This window comes from Tursiops truncatus, chromosome X (genome assembly GCF_011762595.2).
Source record: "Tursiops truncatus isolate mTurTru1 chromosome X, mTurTru1.mat.Y, whole genome shotgun sequence".
NCBI classification, from domain to species: Eukaryota; Metazoa; Chordata; class Mammalia; order Artiodactyla; family Delphinidae; genus Tursiops; species Tursiops truncatus.
The window spans coordinates 127,900,069-127,915,103 of record NC_047055.1 but is presented as its reverse complement, the minus strand read 5'-3'; the positions used below and the strand labels follow the sequence as shown (position 1 = coordinate 127,915,103).

Genomic DNA, 15,035 nt, shown 5'->3' with positions numbered 1-15,035 from the left:
TACAATGGATGGATGGGCAGTTAGATGGATGGATGGCCACAGATACATAGATCGTAGATAGATAAATAGATGTTAGATAAATGCTAGATGGATAAATGCTAGAGATAGATTATTTATTAATATAGAGACAAATAGATATGACGGATGGATGGGTGGATGGATGGATACATAGATAGATACACAGATGATTAATAGATAGATGACAGATAGAGTCATTCTAGTCAGAATTCTCAGCCTCACACTACTGACATTGGGGGCTGGTGACTCTCTGATACGGGGCGTCCTATGCACTGTGGGCTGTGGAGCAGCATCCCTGGTCTCCCCCCACCAGGTGCCAGGAGCACCCCTCGCCACCACGGTGACAACCAAAATGACCCCTGACTAATACATCGCACATATAAATACACACCTATGTGTACGTAGATGTACATGTGCCTGTATATATCAACATGACATCCTAATGTATGTTTTTTTTTAATTTTATTTATTTATTTGGCTGTGTTGGGTCTTCGTTTCCGTGCGAGGGCTTTCTCTAGTTGCGGCGAGCGGGGGCCACTCTTCATCGCGGTGCGCGGGCCTCTCACTGCTGTGGCCTCTCCCGTTGCGGAGCACAGGCTCCAGACGCACAGGCTCAGTAGTTCTGGCTCACAGGCCTAGTGGCTCTGCGGCATGTGGGATCCTCCCAGACCAGGGCTCAAACCCGCCTCCCCTGCATTGGCAGGCAGATTCTCAACCACTGAGCCACCAGGGAAGCCCCCTAATGTATGTTTTGATAGCATCGTAATGTCCTATTTTTTCCCCCTTAACCTTCTGTGCTGGGTGATCCAGCACAAGGCATCAGATGGTCGTGCAAACCAGGTTCCTGTGCACCAAGCCCCCCAGGTCTCCACCCTAACCCCCTCTTGGTTAACCCATCAGAGGCTGACCACCCACCAGGAAGCCCCTCCACAGTGAGTTCTGATTCACCGTGTGGACTCACCTTGCCCCAAACTTTACCCATTTGGGGGGAGTCATTTCCTGATTGGTTGAACTTTACGTTTCCCTCCAATGTCTGGAGTTAGAAATCATTCTTCTTTTTCTTCTTCTTCTTTCTAATTCTAGGCATTTCAAGGAAATGTACAAGTTCAACCAGTCAGGAAGCATCTTTATCACCGAATCATCTTTCCCCGGACAGTGACAATGAATGTTTAGCTCGAAAGGTCAGGGTGGAGGCATAAATACTTGTTTTCAAATTGCACAGCAGAAAAGGTGTCAAACTGCCCGCCCTCCAGCCGAGCTTGAGGCCCCCTTACTGGTTCTCCTCTGCCGATGCTGGTGTCACTGAGTTTTATCTGGATGAAGACATCAGAGAAGGTATTGCAAAGGCAAACTGGAAAACCACTTAATGAAGGATCACTGTCCGATGGGGTCAATTCCCCCCGCATCTCCAGAACCAGCCCCGAAGGCTCCCATTCCGTTCACTGCACAAGCCGAACATCTTGCTTACAAAAATAGACGGTTTATTCTGAGGAAGTTCGAGGTGTACAGGGCGCTTGTCAGTGTAGTACTGGGGCTCCTCAGCCACCTCCCCCATCCTTCCCCGTCACGTTAACCCCCGACATCCCCGCCATAACGAAGAACCGACATCGGTCGTTTTCCGAGGAGGGATCGGGGTTGGAATCTCGCCCGTGTTCCCCGTGCTCTTCTGGGATTCAGTCTGCGATCCTCTCATTTTCCTTAGATGTTCCAGCTTCCATCTTCTCAGGATTGTGGACAAGGAGGGGAGCAGACTGACGGATGTCTTGATGGTTTTGACTTACGCTGTAGGAAGGTCTTGGTGACAGACAAAATCAACAAGGGGACAAGGAAGGCAAGAAAGGAACGGTGGTTGGCACGGGACACACTGTAAACTAGGGATTTAGCCAGGGATGTCCGGCAGGGGTTACCAGCCAAAGCTGGGTCCCCACGGGTGTGGGATGGGACTCTGAGGCAGGCGCTGGGTTCGACTCCCTGCTGGCTAACTCACCAGCTCCGGTCCACCGTTGTGGCCTTTATCGGTGAGTCCCACAGCAGTAATCTCATCCCACTTAGGAACCCGCCCTGCACGTTTATTTACATCCACTCCTACCCTAGAGGTATGTTAACAGCACTAAGGAATCTCATTGGCATTACAGAACCGTATAGGTTTCCAAAGACAGATCAGACGCTGGAAGAAAAAATAAATCAACGTCTCCGTGCGAGAGTTTCCAACAAACCACCTGTTTTGAGCATGGATATTTTAAAACAGGCTCAAGTAAAGAGAATGACATAATGAAACCCCGTGTTCCCTTCACCCAGGCTCAAGCATTATGAGCTATCAGCGTTCTGGCAGTTTTCGTTCGTCCAGTCCCCAAATACGCGGGCACAAATGCACACACGCGCGTGCACACACAGAGACGTGGGCGCATGCACGTGTACACGTGTGTGACGTGTGCATATATGGGTGTGCACGCGTGTATATATGTGCGTGCTTGTATCTGCTGTCATATTTTAGAGCAAGCATCAACCATCGTCGCACTCCGCCCAGGACTGTTTTCATTTACACCTTCAGCATTTTAGGGTCTCCTTTAACAAGGCCAAAGCCCCATCATCCCCCCCAACCAATCCTGGGTTCCACCCGTGCCCCGTTCGTGTTCTGCTGGCCCGGTTCACGCCAGGAGCCCAGAACACCATGATTCTGCCATCCTTGAAATTCCAGGGAGCCTGGTGGGAGGGTCATGGGACGGCTCGGCCGTGAGATGGGAGGGTCTTGGTCAGGCAGGGGTCTCAGGAGTCCGAGGGAGAAACCTGTCCGCCCAGCACACGGGGAGAAGTCAGGGATATGGGTCTCTGCGTTTTTCCTCCCACACCCTCCCAAGAGGTGAATCACAGAACCACATCTTGTTTTTTTCTCATGTCTATGTACATGCGAATGTGTTATCCTTTTACAGGAGGCTTAAGAGGGCAACAGATTGAAGGAGTGTGTGGGGAGAACACACACACACACACACACACACACACACCCCATTATTAAAAGGCCGAAAGAGGGGCAAATCCCGCCCTGGGATTTCAGGTGATCTGACGGACCTCTCGGACAGGCTGACGGTCACCTGAAGTTCTGGATGGAAATTCCCAGCAATTCGAAAGACCCTGTCGGACCTCCTGAACTTCGGTGGAACTGGGGGCCCCTAGAAGGCAGAAGTCATGGGGTCGACAGCCCTGGATGGCTGAATGGCCGCCAACCAAATAAGGGCTCGCACAGCCCTCTGGGACCCAAAGGCTGGAGGGACGTGACAGCCACTGGGGGAGGGTATTACTACCTAGACTGGCTTCCTCTGAATTCGAACTGTGACGCTTAATCACAAAGCAGCAGAAAAACGTCCTGTGAGGGTGGTTTGAGGTTTTTCACACTTTTGTAGCATCAGATGCTGGAGGCCCACGCCCAGACGTGGGTGCCACTGTCTCTCCGGCTCAGGGTTTCCGCCCCCAGACTGTTGCTCCCTTGACCTGGCTTTCTAGGGTTCGCCTTTGGGACAGTGGGGAAGAGCGGGGGGACAGCACGCCATGCACGGACCATCCAGGTCCCGGACACGTGCCCTTTTCTCGTCCCTTGCACCCATGGGCTCAAGTCCTTCCCCAGGGGCACGTCCGGTTGTCCCTCTGAGGCTCCCGAGGGTGGCTCTCGGCTCCCTGTAAACACAGACACTGGCTCGGACACCGTCCTCTGTGGAGATGCCCCAGCTGCGTGGCCTGGGGCGGAGGACGGTGAAGGGGCCCTCCAGCCTGCACCTCCAAGCCGAGGGACTGGATTCCACAAAGCAGGTCCCACCCTGGGAGCCAGCACCAGGCATGGGCCCTCCTGCAGCCACCGAAGCAGAAGCCAGAGGCTCAGGCTCAGAATTTCAGAGTGTGTGTGTCTCCTGGGGCAGCCGTGACAAATTCCCATAAACTGCAGGCTAAAACCCCGGACGGACTGCACCCTCCCCCAGCCCGGAGACCACACGTCTGAGGGCAGCCATAACAAGTTCCCGTAAACTGCAGGCTAAAACCCCGGACAGACCTGCATCTTCCCCCATCCTGGAGACCAGACGTCTGAGGTCAGGGCGTCCCAGGGCCGCGCCCCCTCCAGAGGCTCCAGGGGAGGGTCCTTCCCGCCTCTTCCAGCTTCTGGGGGCTCCGGGCTTCCCTGGGCTTGTGGCCGCGTCCCTCCCGTCTCTGCCTCTGTCTTCCCGGTTCTTCTCCTGTGTGTCTGGGTCTCTCCTCTTCTGCCCCTTAGAAGGACCCTGTCGTTGGATGTAGGGCCACCCTGATCCCATAGGTCACACTTTGCGGTTCCTAGCGGACATGGACTTGGGCGAGACACCGTTCACCCCGGCGTACATATGTCTGCTTCTCTTCCAATGTGACCAGGTGCTTCCAGAACATCAGCTCCCAACCCCCATCCGCATCTCTGACCCACGGAGGGGACGTCACCTGCCCCACAGCCAAGCCACCCTGGAGGTCCCTGAGCCCCCGCCTGCCAGCCCCTCCAAGGTCTCACCTTATAGGCTGCAGGGCTGTTTTCCTTTCCCAAGAGAGCCCTGAGCTGAGTCCTGTGCATCCCTCGTGATGTGCAGAGCACCCCAATGTTTGTTCTTGCAGGCAAATCCCGGCCTCCCGGGAACCTGCTGGTTCAGCATCCTGGGCAGTCCGGGGACTGGGCCCCTTATCTTCCCAAAGCAGCCCAGGTAGTGGGGCTGGCACAGGTGTGTCCCAGGTGCTGAGCAGACCTGCTACGGGCTCGTGTGGTCAGTGCTCTCCCCTGGTCCTCCAAGGATCCCACGGGTCAGGCCAGGAGCCTCCCAGACCCCCAGGACGACTTGCCATGGCCCGGGGTTCTCAGCTCGAAGGCAGAGCCAGAGAACGGGCCGGAGGGGCCCCCTGAGGCAAGCTGAACCCCTAGGCGGGTCAGGGAGGTGCAGCTGTAGCTGCGAACACTCAGAAACTTGTCATCCGCCCAGAGACCCTCGGTCCACACCTCCGGGACGGACGACCTTCCGGTCTGGGGGCTGTGGCTTGGGGATATTTAAGGAGAACCTGATCCCCGCCGGGGAGCCCCCGTGTTTGTTTGGCTCCGGGGGACGGGGGGAACCAGGTGATGTCGGGGGAAACAGGTGATGTCGCAGGGCCCCATGGGCCCCCAGAGCACGGGTCCCGAGGTGGCCTGTCCACGGGCACGTGGCCAAATCCCAGTGCCCGGAGGGACCGCGGGTGGATTGTCGCAGGGCGGGGGAAGGACCGCGCCGCCCTCTCCCGGCTGCCCCGCTCCCGCCCCCGAGGGGCGCCCGGCTCAGAAGACGCTCTCCTGCCGCTTGACGCTGGGCCGGCCGGCGGCGTCCAGCCCCTCCACGGAGCGCACGGACAGCGTGCGTCCGGAGGCGAGGCTCTCGAGGTGCCCCTCGGGGCTGCCGGTGGGCAGGAGCCTGTAGCCCAAGTAGTGCCGCATGTGGAGCTGGAACTCGCGGGACGCGAAGTAGTAGACGAAGGGGTCCAGGCAGTTGTTGAGGCAGCTGAGGCAGAGCGTGAGCTTGTACACGTGGTAGTAGCTGCGGCCGAAGAAGAGCCGGCTGACCACGTGCACCAGCAGCACGAAGTTGTTGGGCGCGAAGCAGGTGACGAAGGCCAGAAGCACCACGGCCGCCAGGCACACGGCGCGGGACCTCCGGGCCTCCCCGTGGCGGTCGGCCGAGCGCAGCAGCGTGAGGATGGTGGCCGTGTAGCAGGCCACGGTGACCACGAAGGGAACGAGGAAGAGCACGACGAACAGGGTGAGGAGGAACACCGCCCACATGGCCACGCTGGGCAGCATGCTGGACTTGAGCACGTCGAAGCACGTGACGATGCCCAGCACCTCCACGGCGTAGGTGAGGTCCGTGCGGGCCAGCGGCGACAGGGCGGCCAGAAGGAGGAGCCACGTGCCGGCGCAGGCAGCCACGGCGTAGCGGCGGCAGCGCCAGCGGGCGGAGGCCAGCGGGTACACGACGCCCAGGAAGCGGTCCACGCTGATGCAGGTCATGGTGAGGATGGAGGAGTACATGTTCGCGTAGAAGGCCACGGTCACCACGTTGCACAGCAGCTCGCCGAACACCCAGTGGTTGCCGTTGCAGTGGTAGTAGATCTGGAAGGGCAGCACGCAGGCCAGCATCAGGTCCGTGACGCTCAGGTTGATCATGAAAATGACCGAGGGTGTCTTGGGTCCGATGTGGCGGCACAGCACCCACAGGGAGAACAAGTTGCCAGGGATACTTATCAGGGCCACCAGCGAGTACACCACCGGCAGGACCACCGCGATGGCCGGGTCCCGCAGCATCAGGAGGGTGGCGTTGTCCGGACGCGTCACGTTCATGTCCATCCTGGAGCCGGGGGTCGGGGGGCCGATCTGGAAGAGAAAAGGGGCGCCAGGGGTGAGAGGGGCGGACGACGGGGTCTGCCCGCACAGGGACGGAGAGATGCGAGGGTCTCCGGCGCCCGGGGGGCGGGCAGCTCCCGGTTCCTCCTCTGCTGGCCCTCCCTCCCTTCTGGTCCCTCTTCCCGCCCTCCACCTGTATCCCAGACCCAATAGATGCTAAATCCTCAAGGGCTGCATCACCCACAAAAGCTACAAGGAACCATATGAAAACACCCACCACCGGCTGCCAGGCTCCTGACCCAGCATGGGGGTCACAAACCTGCCCCCCCCATCCTGCACCGGGTGGTGGTGGGGGAAAGAGACCCCACACCGGGACGTGGAGACCCCGTGTCCTGTCCCTGCAGGCAGCAGGTGTGGGCTCAAGTCTGCTGGGGCCAGAGGACACAGGACTCTTCCTGTAACTGCCCACGGCCCAGCTGCACCTGGGTCACTGCACTCCTGCCCCTCCCCTGGCAACTTGCTTCCTTCCTGTGACTTGGAAGCATGGGGAGCGTGCTGTGAGGCACGGTGCGGAGGCTTCAATGCTGGGGCCATGAGGATGCAGGGCGGTGAGGCTGAGGTACAAGGTTACAAAGTTACCAAGGGAATGACTCTGTTTCCAACCTGCAAAGTAGCTTCCCTCGGATGCTCTGAGCCCCGATTTCTTCACTGGCACACAGTGAAGTCAGGGTTCCCCCACCCCAGGGCTGTGCTCGGTATCGCAGTCTGCCCTCCCCGACCACACGGGTGTGCTGTGCTGCTGGCGTCGTGGTCCCAGCAGGATAGTAACTGTCACCCTGCGCCTGGCCTCCTGCCTTTGGCCCATAACCGCTCATCACCCCAACACCGCAGCTCCACTCCCTTCCAAGTTCGGGACCCCAATCCCAGAGCACCCGTTGTGGCTGCTCCTTTGGGGCGGGGGTGGTGGTGGATGTTGGGGCCCCTGAGACATCATCCCCATGTCTTCCCTCCCTCCCTCCCTCCCCGGCGATGTCACAGTAATCCTCTTATTGTGACATCACCGGTAGCACCAGCAGGACATGAAGATAGAAAAGGGGCTCAGAGGTGTGCTGGTGACACGTTCCCAAACTGCAAAGGGGAGTGGATCCCCTGCCCGGCTCCGGCCCTGATGGGGGGTCCTGGGGGTTCCCCCCCAGACCACACAGAGCATCCTCCGCTCCTCCCCAATGATCCCACAGAGGAACCTCCCCCGGGCTGCTCCCAGCCGAGGGATCCAGGGACCACGGTTGAAGGGAGCGGTGTCTGTCTTGCAAGCACCTGCTTCCAGGTGCCACGTCCCCGCCATCCCCGCCGGACGTGGTTTTGGAACCCCAGCGGCCTCCTTGCCTCCTGGGAAGTGCACAGCAATACAGGAGCCCATGGAGAGGCCCAGGTACCTCGTGCGGCTGGCAGCCCATTCCCTGCAAACCATGGGGAAGACGGAACGGCTGTCGGGCAGGTGTGTGGCATCTTTGTTCTTGTCTTGACCCCCCCCGTGAGCTCCCAGGGCTTTTCCCAAGCATAGGACGGGCTCTTTGTGGGCAAAGGAGGATGCGATCGGAATATGTGTTACAGGAGTGGGGGAAACTGCCCATCAGGTCACGGTCTTAGGAGCAGACGCTGAGGTTTCCCAGAGAAGAAGGAATTCTGAGTCCAGACAGCAGGGTCAGCTGGTGCCTGGGTCTCTAGCCCCGCCCCCTGCCCTGCGGATTTCAGACTCACCAGCCCCACAACCAGTGTGAGCCAATTCCTTGAGATAAATATCTTTCTGTATATATTGTATTTTACATTTGTAGGGACGTATATGTGCAAATGTAGGCTTGTGTGTGTGTATACACCTGTACACTTATGTATATATATATCCTCTTGCATATAGCTGTATGTGTGGGTGTGTATATACGTGTGTGTGTGTATACACACGTGTCTGGTCGCATATACGTCATATTGCATGTACACACACGTGTATATACACGTACACACCCTATTGCCTGCATACAGTGGGTTGGCCAAAAAGTTCGCTCGGGTTTTTCTGTACGGTCTTATGGGAAAACCGAAACAAACTTTTTGGCCAACCCAATATATGTGTGTGTGTGTGTGTGTGTGTGTGTGTGTGTGTGTGTGTACACACACAGATATATATCCTATGGCATATCCATGCATGCATGTGTGTGTATATTCAATTGCACAAGTATGTGTATATATGTAGACATAAATATGTATCTAAATGCAACAGGGTATATATGCCGTAGGGTGTGTGTGTGCGTGTGTATGCACGTCACAGGATGTCTATGTATAGATATGCACACACATCTGTGCGGTAGTACATGTGTGCACATACATGTACATGCAATTGAATATACACGTGTATAGATACATGCTTCTATAGCTCTCCATCCTTTGGTTTCTGTTCCTCCGGAGAACCCTGACGATACAGAGCCAATGGTCCTGAGGGCCCTCCTGGGGCTGGGGGACCATGACGAGATGCTCGTTACTTTTATGCTGACCCTCCTGTTAAGAGACAGTGGGTTTGCATTTCCAGACCCTTCCATAGAGCGCTGGGGATAACAGAGGTGCGAGGTCCCTGCCCACGGCGGCACCTCCCACCGCGTCCTCAGGCCGCGCTTTCTCAGAAACGTTAAATCCAAAACCAGCTGGGAACAAGTGGCTGGGTCTCCTGCCCACGTTCATGGCGTGAAAGCCCCTGTTCTTTGCCTGGAGCCGCTGGGGAGCACCAAGCCTGCCCTTCAGAGCTCACGGAGCAGAGTCTGGAGCCAGAGCCCCAGAGCCCGGCCGGGCAGCCATGCCGATGCCAGGTCCCAACACGCCAGGTCCCTCCTGCAAATATGGGCATAACTGAGGTGCGGGCAGATGCCCTGGATGCCCTCCGGAGCCAGTGGGCTCTGAGCTGCTGGCACCTGAGCCTCGCACTCCTGAACTTCTGTTTTTCCCGCTGATCTGCCCCCGCCCCGTGACAGAGAAGTCCACCCAGCTGTCCGCACACCCCACTCCTGACTGCCGGCCCCTCAGACCCGCAGAGAGGGAGGGCCCGGGCCCGGCGGGGACAAGGGATCCCTGGGGCTGCCTACACCCCGCCTTCTGGGCACAGCGGGTCCCCGTTTCACTTTCTTTCTAATTTCTTATGTAAATGCAAACCAAAGGCGGCGCACTGTTCACTTCTGCTGGTTTTCAAAGTCTGGGTGACGGCTTTGCTGCCCTATCGACCTGGAGGACACCGGATTTCTCTTTCTTCGAATGCCGGACAAAAGAGCTTTAACACTTAAAGTAGGAAAACCAGCAACAAAAACACCCCAACAAAACACACAAACAAACACAAAAGGAAGAAAGAGAAGCGCGGCGTGTGCGTTTTCTCACTTTCAAAGATGGCACTCAAGTTGGGCGACCTGACCTGGAGTCCACGGGGTGGGGACAGCTGGTGGGGGTCAAGGACGTGGCTTAAGGATGCTGTAAGGGACCGTTAGGTGTGCTGTTGTGCTGAGGATCTGCCCAGGATGCCACGTTCCTGTAAGGGGCCGTCTGCAAGCCAGGAAGAGGTCCTCACCACAACGTGACCCCGTTGGCACCTCGATCCCAGACATCCGGCCTCCGGGACTAGGAGAAGTAAATGTCTGTTGTTTAAGCTGCCCCGTCTGCAATATTCTGTGATAGCTGCCCGAACTGAGCCAGACAGACGTTATGCTGATGGCCTCAGCCCGTGGCTGCATGCGAGCTGTGGTGGTGACACGGCGGTGGCCACAGGTGTGTATTCCCTGCACCGCACCTCACAGGACCCCGCATCTGGCTCTTAGGTCTCCCTGATGGGTTCACCTGGGTTTTGACTCGCTCCACTTGAATCCAGAGTTTCCTTCTGGCTGGGGTCACCTGGAGAAGCCCTTTGCCCCCGAGGGTTTGGGACTTGGAAACCGGAGCTGCAAGCTTGTGCAAACAGCACTTGTGTAAAAGTTGGCCGGGTCTTAGCCAGCCTGGGGGTCTTTCCCTGGAGCCCAGCGTACACCCCACGAGAGGAAACTCTGCCATCGGCCTGGGGTTTCGAGGTCTGTGTTTCTCACCGTACCTCTTACTTCTCTTCTCGAGATCCCGCCGGGGATGACCGCGTTGCTATTTTGCCGTTGGCCGAGGCTGTCCCTTCTGCATTTGACCGCGAGTGTGTACGATGCCGGGGCTCCTGAAATCAGGGCGTGGGGTTCAGCCGGGCACAGGACCCTAAGACACCCACGGCTCCCATCCGCACTGCAGTCTGACTTGTCCCGACATGGTCACAGGGGCGTCCATCCCTGGATGTCTGTTAGCGGGAAACGTGGTCCTTGAGCCACCGGCGAGGCCAGGACCCAGCCTTCGACGCTGATCTGACTGCAACTCCCCTTTCAAGCCTTCCTGCCCTGGTCTTTCTTCCTCTGCAGGAGCCGTGCCACCTGTGGTGCGCGTGTGCACAGCGAGCTTCCGCAAACCCACTTAAAAATGGCCCGGGTTTCGCTTTGAGTGGAAAGAGTTCTGCTCTGCTGGCTCACGGCCAGGTGCCATCCTATGGTCATTGCGGGGGGTGGGTACGGGCCCCTCCTCACAGCCACCCACCTCCATCCATCCTCGGCTTCAGGAGGAAAAGGGAGCCGTACTTCTTGGGATCCCCGTGGGTGCTGCAGCGGGACCCATGGAAGGGAGAGATGCCGATAATTTACAGAAGACGGGGGTGGGGGGGTGGGGGTGTGTGTGACCTGGGAGGCTGCTGTGTGTCCCCGGGGGATGGGGGGGGTGGTCTGAGAAGATCGATGAGGGACAGAGCTTCAGACAGAGAACCCATCCCCCTCGAGTGGAATTCCGAGGGCGGGGCGGCATTTGGGAGGCCTTTTTCCATTTCTGCTCAAACAGTTATGAATGCCACCCCCACCCCCCAGGGGTTTTGATCTGTCCTAAGCTCCAGGTGGGAGCTTCAAAAGAGTGTGAATTTGCATAACACGCGGCTGCCCTGCATGGGTTGCAGAAAACCCATGTGGATGTCAGGAGGCTCCGGCCACCCTCTGCAGCCCTGTAGCTGCTGCCTTCCCCCCGCCGTGGGCTCCCCGTGCTTTCACCTGTACCATCTCAGGGGAGGGCAGGCAGCCCCCTTGGGGCTCCGGAAGCCCAGCCTGCCGCCGGCTGCAGAGATCGCGGCTGATTAATAAAGAAATCACCTCTAACAGATGCCGGCTTCTCTGAAACCCACGGCGTTTGTGGTTTGGACCTGGAGGAGGTCTGGGCGGTGACAGGATGGAAATTTTGTGAAACGAGCAACGAACAGCCACTGGTGGCCGCCAGACGCTCCCCAGGCGCTGGGCGAGCAGAGGTGGCTCTTGCAAAAGGCACCGGACACAGGGCTGCCCGAAGCAGGCGGCCTGGAGGCGGCGGGTGGGAAGTTCTGGCTTGTTCTCTGCAGGAAACCGCAGGCAGTTCTGAGACACAGACTCAGCTGCGTCTCAGGTGTCCAGGGCTCCCGTGCATCCCCCCTGCAGGCCCCCCGCCCCCCGTCTTGGTCTCTTTTTTCTTAATAGTCTTATTGAGCTGTAAGTTATAGATCATCAAGTTCCCCCGTTTACAATGGGCACTTCAGGGCTTCCCTGGTGGCGCAGTGGTTAAGAACCCGCCTGCCAACGCAGGGAACATGGGTTCAAGCCGCGGTCCAGGAAGATCCCACATGCTGCAGGGCAACTAAGCCCGTGCGCCACAACTACCGAGCCTGCGCTCTAGAGCCCGCGAGCCACAACTACTGAGCCCGCGCGCCTAGAGCCTGTGCTCCGCAACAAGAGAAGCCACCGCAATGAGAAGCCCGCGCACGGCAACAAAGAGTAGCCCCCGCTCGCCGCAACTAGAGAAAGCCCGCGCGCAGCAAGGAAGACCCAACACAGCCAAAAATAAGTAAATAAAATAAATTTTTTTTAAAAATGCACACTGCAGCAGTTTTTCATAGATTTGCAGATGTGCACCCACCCCCATCACGTGATCCCAGAACATTTTCATTGTCTCGAAAAGAAACCTTGCACACCACGGCCATCACCCCACACTCCCCTGCCCCAGCACACATGGATACAGGTTTACAAATTAAGTTCAAATTCATGTGTCGTACGAGTGACCATGTTTAAAGTGGACCATTCGGTGGCACGGAGCACATTCACAACGTTTTGGGACCATCGCCTCTATCTGTTTCTAGAAAGTGTTTATTATCCCGAAAGGAGACCCCGTCCCCATTAAGAGTCTCTCCCTATCTCCCTCCCCCAGCCCTTAATCTGTCTTCTGTGTCTGTGGATTTGCCTGTTCTGGACGTTTCCTACCAACGGAATCACACACTGTGTGTCCTTCTGTGTCTGCTTCTCTCACTGAGCATCGTGTGTTCAAGGTCCATCCACGTGGCAGCCTGTGTCAGAGCTTCACTCCTTTTCATGGCTGAGTCATATTCTACTGTGTGGACGGACCCCATGCTGTTTATCCATCCATCCATCCACCCGTCCATCCATCCATCCACCCATCCACCCACCCATCCATCCACCCATCCATCCATCCACCCATCCATCCACCCACCCATCCATCCATCCATCCATCCATCCATCCATCCACCCACCCACCCATCCATCCACCCATCCATCCACCCACCCACCCATCCATCCACCCACCCATCCATCCATCCATCCATCCATCCATCCATCCATCCACCCATCCACCCACCCACCCATCCACCCACCCACCCACCCACCCATCCATCCACCCACCCATCCATCCATCCATCCATCCATCCATCCATCCATCCACCCACCCACCCATCCATCCATCCTTCCATCCATGGACACTTGGGTTTCCACTTTTTGTTTGTTGTGAACCAAAGTGCTTATCGGTCACACCCCGCCTGGGACCACTCCCGATGTGAAGTTTGGAGATGCTGAGTACAGTGGTCCTTCCATCTCTGTTGAGGTGGGTCTTACTCAGGTGGGGAGGTGAAAAGCACCCCTGAGTCAAAGGGATGAGTGCCGTTTGGGGACCGCCCCCCCATATCCGTTCAACCATCACAGCCAGTGTTTCCCGAGTGCTGGGGCTAAACTCACAGTGGCGGGGACTGGAGGGTCTGGACCCTGTGCAGCGTGGACCGGCCTTCCTTCTGGGTTTCTTGGGGTTGTGGTGCTCTACCACGGGAGCCTCAGCCCCGAAGCGTTCAAGGGCCTCTGCTTCAGAGAGCGGGTGATGTCGGAGCCTCCAAATGGTTGGTGCCTCGTGGTACGTAGAATATTCACTCCTGAGATGCACATGGGCTGAGCAGCCCTGCCCGGCTGATCGCTGCAGGGACCACTGGTTCCTCTCGTACCCGGGACAGCTCCCACCCCACAGATTTTGTTCAACAGACTCAGGATGACGGAGCCACGCTGCACTAACAGCTGAGCGATGTGGGAAGTGCTGGGAAAACGAGTGGCGTGGGGTCTCCCCACCCAAACGCTCAAGTGTCCTCGTGTGTCACATCGGGGATATAGACTCATCCTCTGAGGGTGGCCAGGGTACCAAGTGACCCAGTGATGGTGAAGCATGTCATAAACTGGGGTGTGCCCATAAATATTAACTAGGTCAGTAACTGGGGGGTGTCCTGGGTTGTCCTAACAAATGACCACAAGCTGGGGGCTTTGCAATAACAGGCATCCACCCTCCCCCATCCTGGGGACCAGACGTCTGAGCTCAAGGTGTCCCAGGGCCGCACTCCCTCCAGAGGCTCCAGGGGAGGATCCTTCCCGCCTCTTCCAGCTTCTGGGGGCTCCAGGCGTCCCTGGGCTTGTGGCCACATCCCTCCCGTCTCTGCCTCTGTCTTCCTGGGTCTTCTGCTCTGTGTCTGGGTCTCTCCTCTTCTGTCTCTTAGAAGGACCTGTCATTGGATTTAGGGCCACCCTCCTCCAGGAGGACCTCATCTCAGACCCTTCACTTCATCACATCTGCAAAGACCCTGTTTCCAAATAATACCCCTTCCCGAGGTTCTGGGTGGTCATGCATCTTGGGGGACACCATTCAATTCACCACACCCTCCCACTGGGCAAGAGCCCGATAAACAGCTCAGCTCATAACAGGGGAGTTTCTCCTGGAATTTGATCATGACATTTGATGCACTTGTCTTTCCAGAATCCTTACGTAGGTGCCAATAATCAGTACTAATCAGTAGGCTTTTAAAGAATAGCTCAGGGTCACCGACTGCCTGACACACTTGTGGAAGGACCCTGTCGTGGGATGCAGGGCCACCCCAATTCCAGGAGAAGCTCATTGCAGATCCTACATTTCATCACATCTGCAAAGACCCTGTTTCCAAACAAATCACACTCATAGGCTCTGGAGGCCAGGACGTGGAGATGTTTTTTGCAGACCCCCACTCAGCCAACTTCAGGCATCAGGGAGATTATTTGTAAGCGCTCTTTGACCTCAGTGCATCCCAGGGTGAGGGTTCCAGTTTTAGCCACATCCCCTCCAGCACCAAGGCTGAGGCCTTGGTTTTTGGAGAGAAGACCCCCTCCGCCCACCCCGGGCACCCATGCTGCAGAGGTGGAGGGAACACAAGGCTGGTCTGGAATCTAACCATCACGCCCAGGAAGTCTGGCCG

General features: G+C 57.3%; 1 protein-coding gene across 8 annotated transcripts in view; it reads right to left on the bottom strand.

The window, feature by feature from the left end:
• Positions 1-1,482: 1,482 nt before the first annotated feature.
• Positions 1,483-15,035, bottom strand: part of LOC101337115 (P2Y receptor family member 8) — a 50,131-nt gene continuing 36,578 nt past the window's right edge. For 3 of the 8 annotated variants that reach the window (XM_033849549.2, XM_019944770.3, XM_033849550.2), the window contains one exon: positions 1,483-6,415. In XM_033849549.2, the coding sequence (XP_033705440.1) occupies positions 5,327-6,388 (1,062 nt within the window). In that variant the 5' untranslated portion in view covers positions 6,389-6,415 and the 3' untranslated portion in view covers positions 1,483-5,326. Of the gene's footprint in view, positions 6,416-10,496; positions 10,779-15,035 lie in introns of those variants that run through there. The other 5 variants (XM_073799661.1, XM_073799660.1, XM_073799662.1 and 2 more) reach the window with 5 other exon arrangements.